Raw genomic sequence first — 8,501 nt, 5'->3', positions numbered from 1 at the left:
GTCTATATTTTTCAAGCTTGTAGCCTGTGGTCCAGGAGCATTTGTTAGCCCCAACATTTCACCCAAAACTGCATTCAGCATTATCAAGGGTTCTGCTATCTTCAACTGCTGCAAAGCTCTCAGTGGAATAGGGTGGTGATGCAATTCTACCGCAATATATTGTGCAGGCTGTGGTGCGCCGCTCGCCTATTAGACACGAAATGTTGGGATTATCAAATGCTATTGAATCACAGCATATACACCTTAAAAGTACAGACAATGTTTCGCACAGACATGGTTTATAATTTAGAAAAATTCACATGAATGACCAGCAGGTGATGATTACAAGCCAGCATTTCTCCAAGAGTAGCAGAATGATCAATAACAAAAGTGATCTTGCAACGAGCAGTTCGATACATACAGTGTATCATTTGTTTTGAACATAAATCACTATTGCAATATTGCAGATTAATGATGGTCTTAACCCAGGAGAAGCAAAGTTTAATATGAAATAGCAGCAGGTTTAATAATCATAACAGTAAGATCTTAAGTCCCTACAGTTTAGCAGCAGGGGAAACATTTATTCACATATACTCTATTGTGTTTGGTTGCACATAAAACAACTTTCATGTATTAGTAGAGATAGGATCAAATATAAACAAACATTCACTCTACAGTAATAAGTATGACACATAATCTTCCACGAGATTGATCAACATAAACAAAAAAGTCACAGTGATATGACATATGGCAATTGACTGTTGACAGATCCCCCACCCAGCACAACTGAATGTATGGAGTACTACATAGCTTAATTGTGTCAGTACTACTAACTACCCAGTACATGCGTATAAAACAACACAAGAGTTAGTCAAAATTACTAACTGGTTAATCTGTTAACCCTGAAATTTAAGCTTATATTAGACATTTGCACTGGAGAGAATCTCATTAAAAACAAGTCTGTGAGTTTGAAATGGAATAATTTAAGGACATGTGGAAGATTTGAACTCAATACAAAATAAATCCATGTTAGTTTGAGGCTCCTATTCTCCCACTACATTCAATATTAAGTGGTGAAACTTCACACATTTATCAAATACAAAACAATACATTCATTCACATTCCCAAAAATTGATTTTTAAATTTTGGATGAAATTTATTTTTATAAAACATATTCTAGATACATTTTTCTCAGAAAGTAGCAGATAGACTCTCCTAAATGTTACACACATATGTATATTTCAATTCACACAGTAGACAAGATATTTTATGAACTTTTTAAATATTTGATAACTTTAAAATGTTTATAAGTTACTTGGTAATAATTTTGCATACTGTAATTTAATATTTTATCATACTTAATTTTAGTTATTATCGAAGTATAGTTCATCCATCTACCATACAGATACGAACCCTGTGAGTACCCACAACAAATAATACATATCGAGATATTCAACTGTTTCTGAGAAAAGTGTACCCAGACATCATAATAGATTTTCTACATTTTTTTTTTTTAATTTAAAAGATCATTTTCCAGGAGCATCATTTTGAATTTTTGGTTTTGGGTTAAGAGGATACTACTTGATGTATGTGCAAAGTTTCACTGTTCTATTTTGAATAATGTGAGAAACTCCGGAGTCTTAAGACTAAAATGCTGTGCTCAATTCAATCATAACTCTTCCATGTGTCCTCAAACTACATCTGCTTAGGAAGAGAAGAGTCCTGTCAACGGAGTAAACTACTATAGCTGATATATTTTCTCCAACACTATTAAAATATGAATGATTAGGTGATAATAAAAAAATTAAAAAGTAGATAACATGTAAGAAGAGTCCTTAAAGTATGTCCAAAGCACAGTTTACAGTCTGCTCTGCAAAGCCAAGAGTTAAAATATTTCTCAAATGATGTAATCAATCTAAACCGATGTAATGCCCACTTGCATTTACACATCACGAACACAAGCTGGCTATGGTCTCTATCCCAAAGGAGAGCAGAACCAAAGATTTTTTAGACTATAGTAAAAAATTCCAAGTATCAATCAATCTGAAGTATAAATGTTTTCTCTCTGAATTTCAAAGCTGGTTGTTAGGTGTGATGCTTACAGCTAATGTATATTTTTCAGGAAAAGTATTCATAATTGCTATTATAATCAACATATGTTATTTTATTCTTTATACAATCTATACAATTAATGTTTATATATATATATATATAATGTACAACTGCTGTACATAAAATGTATAAGCAGAGAAAATCAGAATAAATATATAACAGTTAAAGAACAGGCAATATTTACTGTATGTATAAGATGCCAGTAAGGTAGATTTAATTAAAAATATGATCAAAAAACCATCGAAGAAACAGCAAACGTTAGTAAACGGGGAAACGTAAACTTCCTTTGGTCACAGGCTTATCACCATCACTGGCCTCCGAATTTTTCAGCAGATACACTCTCTCTCTCTCTCTCACTCACACACACACTTAAACTGAGAAGTAACATAGAAGAATGTCTCGAAAACCATATACTACAGTGAATAAGACGTTCTTGCACAGTAACTGATGGGAATCAACACATTTATACGCATATACTTCCCGATTATGTACATACATATAATGTCACTACTAAAAAATGAAACTGTCAATTGATTTTCTGTAATACCTGAAGAATTATCGATATAGACAAGAATACATGTGATATAACTTAAGGAAATGGTGAATTATTCATCAGAGAGATACTGTAATCACTGAAAGGCTGCTTACCGCTGCAGCAAATGTATTTACCATCCAGACAAAAATAAAGCTAATCATTGTATCTTTGTCTGACCCCATTAGGCACATTTTTATGAATGCTGGCACATCATAATTTCTGTTTGCCATGTTCACTACAATGTTCACGTAACTACCTTCGCATTGTTCCATTGAGAGGTTGCATAAGGCTATACCCATACGTGTACATAGTATTTTGCTGAGCAGCACGTTGAATGGCTGCTGGATCCTGATACTGAGCTTGTGCCATATTCATCATCTGCATGGGTATTTGAGCTTGATTGATAAACCCAGTTGCTGCTGTATTGGTAATATATCCAGTCACTGTGCCTGCAGTCTGCTGTGCTGTCATACGATACCCATTCAAAGTACTATATTGCGCTGCCACAAGGTTGGGGTTGATGGTAACATTAGGACTGACACGTGATGATGTCGCTTGTATCTGCTGCACTGCTACTCCTCCACTGCCAGTAGATGTTCGAGAAGATCTCCCTCCAGTGGAAACAACAGGGGATGTCACGGTGGTACCGAGATTGTTCATGTTCATATTAGTTGGATAATACTTGTGATAGTTGGCAAGAGTCATCTGGGTCTGAAGATTAGCTGGAATTGGGGTGGGTGGAGTTGAGAGATTTCTTGTTGCCTGCTGCTGCAACATCTGATGAGTAGCTGATGGAGGTGGTGTCATAGTGTGTGGATGATGAATAGGGGGTGGTGGGGTCAAATTCATAGGAGGAGGTGGGGTCATTGTGTTACAAGGTGTTGGTGGGACCATTTCTAACCCGTTCGTTAACTGTTGCAATTTGGCAAGACTGCAAGAGGAAGCACCAGTTCCTGCACCCTGCCCTGCAGCTCCACTTGCTGAGATCTGAGGGGTAGGTGTGGGAGTGGGAGTGGGTGTAGGAGTAGGAGTAGGGGTTGGGACTGGAACAGGTGCTGGTGTGTGAGAGTGAGGGTGTGGGAGAGATGCTGCAGGAGTTTGAATATAAAAATTTGTTGCAAAGTTGGCAGCAGATGACACAGCACAGGCAGGAGATGTTCCAAGTCTCTGGTGAGCTCCTACACTACCTAGAGCACCCACAGCTCCAGCTCCCTGTTGAGTAGCCATGCGATGCTGGATTACCGTAGTCATTGGCATGCTCACAAATGTGTTGCCTCCTGGTTGAGTAGAGAATGCCTGTGATGACACTGCCATAGGTGGGACACTAATATAGTTGCCCTGAGAAATGACAGCAGCCATATTGGCAGCATGATGGGCATGTGCATGATGATGCTGCATGGGTGACGGTGCCAACTGATGATGGGCATGGTGTGCATACCCACCACCCACCGTTTGATGTGAGTGAGCCATGGCTACTTGATGCTGCAGCAGCTGTTGCTGTTGGTTATGCTGCGAGCTACTCGAGTTTGTGTTACTCCCTGCTGACTGCTGATGAGCTACCTGCTGATGTGTCTGTTGTTGCTGCTGAACACCAGTATGTTGATGTTGAGTCACTGAAGGTGGTGTAGAACGATGCCTTTGCTGCTGCTGAATTGAATGCTGTTGGATTGAAGGTGGAGTAGATCGGTGTTGTTGCAGTGGATTGGAGTGCTGTTTATGCTGAGAACTTGACTTACTTCTATGATGTTGCACTTGACGCTTAGAAGATGGGGGCTGCTGCTGAACTGAATGTTGAGTTTGCGGCGGTGGCTGTTGCTGTTGTGCTATAGACTGTATATGAATTGAATGCTGCTGTTGTTGATGCTGGGTTGAAGTTGGAATTGTTTGGTGATGCTGATGTTGATGGAGAGATTGTATGGTTTGCTGCTGAGCATGCTGCTGTTGTAGATGCTGCTGTGCTTGTTGCTGTTGGGATTGTTGTTGTTGCTGCGATGGCTGTTGCTGTTGGTGTTGCTGTGCACAGTCTGAATATGTCTGACATTGTGTCTGTGTCGTATGGGTGGACGTTTGAGGCGGAGGTATCACCGAAGGGGGCCGGGGAGGTTCAACAGAGTTCTGCGACGGCATATCATTTGATGATATGGAAGTAGGAGATTCAAGTCCTAACTGACTAACATCTAAATCACACTGACCGTACCCATGGAGAGAATGTACTGAATTTGTAGTTGAATCTGGCGTATAAACCCCCATACTAGGAAGCTCTGCCTGTGAAGGTGTAGGCGGTGTATGCTTTATACTACCCAGGTTTATTGGGGTGGCAGGCTGTATTGCTTCTACACTGCTGTCCATTCGAGGAGTTGTATTACCACTAGGAATCTCTACCACTTCACACTGCTGCTGTTGCACAGGCGATTGTTTTTCGTCACCACTTTGAGTAGGTGTATGATGACATACAAGCAAACCTCCTGGAGTCCGAGAACCACAATCCATATGACTGCAATTTGAGCCATCACTGTCATCTAACATCCCTCCCATTGTACTTGAATGAGTCTGTGTGGACATAGAGTTATGTTCTTTTTCTTCTAAAATGACAACAGCAGGAGGAGATTGTACAGACTTCTCTCTCTCTGGACTTACACAGATATCAGTCTCATCGGGGCAGGACTCTTGTGATTCGGAATCTTTTCTTTCCTGAACTTCCTGCTCAGATGTCTCCTCTTGCTGAGAAGGCTGAATGGAACAACTATCCTCTTGTGTGCCTTGATTGTTTACTTCTTTACGTTCTTCACCAGTCGAAGAGCTTACTTGATCAGTCTGTGTTCTTTCTTCCACAACTTCCCTAACTTCCGACTGGTCTTCACCACTTTCCGTGAGGTCCACTTCTGTTGGAGCAGAGTTTTCTGCCGATAGTGACTGAGGAGTGGATCCCTCACTGTTTCCGATAACTTCAGATTTCTCTACAAGAGTCACAGTCTCCTTCTGGGTTTCACCAATACCTTTCTCCTCAGGTTCAAGGATTACTTCAACACTAGTAGGTGCTTCCAAAGATTCTTCGTTGGCTATGTGTTCCACAGCAGCAGATTCCTCATCATTTTCTTTCCTTTCCACCACTCCAGGCTCCTGAAACACATCCCAAACACATTATTCTGAATCAAAGAAAGTAATATACATACAGAAGCCAATGTCCTGACTGACTGTCAATCAATGCCCAGGCAAAACTACTAGACATAAAGAAATGAAATTTGGGGGATATATTTCTATCACCAATCCTGTTTACAATAGTAATGGATGACATCATGAGAACAGCAAAAGCAGCATATGGAGGAAGAGAAATGAACATGATGTTATTTGCAGATGATATTGTGATTTTTGGGGAGAAGACGACAGGAAGGTTCAAGAACAGTTGAATGTGGTGAATGGGAAGATCGAAGAATGTGGATTGAAAATAAGTGTAGAAAAGAGTAAAACTCTTGTTATGACTAGAGGGGAGAAAGAAGGGAAAGGTCAGAATAGACTTGAACACAAGCCCCTGGAAGTAGTGAAAACGTTTAAATACCTGGGGAGTGAATTAATGGAGAATGCTCGACTGGATGCTGAAATTAGTAAAAGGATTCAAGCTGGAAGTTGTTTCTATCATAGTGTAAGAAACATAGAGTTAGTATATTATACACTAGAGGTAGCATGGGCGCTGCAGTCGCGTGCGAAGTTGAATGAGCGCGCTGCTTGGCAAAAGCTAGATTGTTTGGCACTGTTACTACTGGAGCTTCCCGATAAATTGAAGTATATACTTCTCTGAAGGAAAATGCCAATCTCCTGTGCAGCTTATGGCTGCATAGAGAGGTTCATAAAGGGCAGTGGCATATCATTTCACAGGTATGTTTCATTGAAATTCATTTCCGTGCGTATAAAATAGTACTTTCAATGACACTCATTGTCATGTGAATTGGCCTACTTGGGCTGACTTCGCGACTGATTCCCCTGTCGGTGTGAATGAGATTCTTCGGATCTTTCCTTGAAGACTGTAATTAAGTTTTAGGAAATACAAAGGATGACATTTTCCTTTCACTGAATAGCCATGCCTTTGAAAGCGAATATGCAGAAAAATCATGTGCACGATACCAAGCGAGTGGCTGTAGGCTTTAGGTCACGTAGCTGTCAGCTTGAACCCCACTGTCGGCAGCCCTGAAGATGGTTTCCAATTTTTACACCTTAATTAAGGCCACACTCGTTTCCTTCCCACTGCTAGCTGTTTCCTGCCTGATAGTCACCGTAAGACCTATGTGTGTCAGTGCGACGTAAAGCAAATTGGTATAAAAAATAAAATAAAAAACTTTGTGCATGATAGTCTGGAATTGTGCTCCGTTTTTCAGTTTCTGAGTGTATTTATAGTATTAAAAGCTAATGAATATATTTTCTGTATATACAGTTTGTTGCTTTCCCTTCGTATAGTACGTGTAGCAGTCCCCATTCATACCTTACCAGACTTTAAAATTTACAGCCTAAATGTGCAACACCGTGTTATCATCTGAATCCTTTACTTTCGTGAATATTATTCCCTTAAATAGCAAATAGGACTGTATACAACCGTAATATGTAAATTAATGACCGAGTGAGTTAGCAATGCGGCTAGGGCCACGCAGCTGTAAGCTTGCTTTCGAGAAATAGTGGGTTAAAACCCCGCTGTCGGCAGCACTGAAGATGATTTTCCGTGGTTTCCCATTTTCACACCAGGCAAATGCTGGAGATGTACCTTATTTAAGTCCACGTGCACTTCCTTCCCACTCCTAGTCCTTTCCTATCCCACCGTCACCATAAGGTTCATCTGTGTCGGTGCAATATAAAGCAAATAGTAAAAATTATTGTATATTTTCAGTTCTCTTCAATCATATAATTTACCACTTTCCCTTTCCATTAACAAAAATCATTTTATAAGTTAAAATCTTAAAGCAAATCATACATTTCAGGAAAAGCTAAATAAAAACTCCACAATACTGAAAGCACAAGCGAGTGTCATATTTCCACTTGTAATCGCATTTAGAAAACATCGATAATAATAATAATAATAATAATAATAATAATAATAATAAATAATAATAATAATAATAATAATAATAATAATAATTTATTTACAGAGTTTACGCCCACAGTGGAGCACTTAAATCAGACTACAACAAATTTTTCTTCCTTTTCTTCTCCCAAAAAGTCTTGAGTCTGGTTGACCTGGCTGCTCTCTCCGCATCCGTTATAACATATTGTTTCCTCTGTACAGTGGTCAGAGGAAGCCTGATGCATTTATTCTTCAAAATACTTTTCTCGCCTCTGTTTTCTATGGTTTGCATTGTAATATTCAACTCCTCCAAATCACTTTGAACTTCTTTAAACCAATTGTTTTTTGATTTACTATTCCAAAAGTAATTAAATAATTGTTTTAAAACTCTGTTATCACTTAGTCGAAATATATGACAAAAAAAGGCAATTCTTCTTTTTCTCATCGTGTCTATGATGGACTCACTTTCCCGATAGAATAATAATAATAATAATAATAATAATAATAATAATAATAATAATGGATTTATGTCCCACTAACTACTTACGCGGTTTTCAGAGACGCTGAGGAGTCGGAATTTTTTCATGTGCCGGTAAATTTATCTACAAAAGGCTGACATATTTGAGCATCTTCAAGTATAACCGTACTGAGTCAGGCTCGAACCTGCCAACTTGGGCTCAGAAAGCCAGCGTCTAAACCGGCAGCGACAATATTTTGTCTACTTTACCGCAAAATCTTGCCAACGCTTTTAGGCCTAAAAACTCTCTCATCCGCTTCGTACGAGAGAGGACATTTTCGGTCATTAGGCAGAATTATAGCAAAGTCCTT

At 39.2% G+C, this 8,501-nt stretch overlaps 1 protein-coding gene across 3 annotated transcripts in view; it reads right to left on the bottom strand.

The window, feature by feature from the left end:
• Nucleotides 1-523: 523 nt before the first annotated feature.
• enok (enoki mushroom) overlaps nucleotides 524-8,501 on the bottom strand; it is a 516,902-nt gene continuing 508,924 nt past the window's right edge. For all 3 annotated transcript variants that reach the window (XM_067138427.2, XM_067138428.2, XM_067138429.2), the window contains exon 16: nucleotides 524-5,746. In XM_067138427.2, the coding sequence (XP_066994528.2) occupies nucleotides 2,879-5,746 (2,868 nt within the window). In that variant the 3' untranslated portion in view covers nucleotides 524-2,878. The remainder of the gene's footprint in view (nucleotides 5,747-8,501) is intronic.

This window comes from Anabrus simplex, chromosome 1, assembly GCF_040414725.1.
Source record: "Anabrus simplex isolate iqAnaSimp1 chromosome 1, ASM4041472v1, whole genome shotgun sequence".
Classification (NCBI taxonomy): domain Eukaryota; kingdom Metazoa; phylum Arthropoda; class Insecta; order Orthoptera; family Tettigoniidae; genus Anabrus; species Anabrus simplex.
The sequence above is the reverse complement of the archived record's forward strand: the minus strand, read 5'-3'. Positions and strand labels throughout refer to the sequence as shown.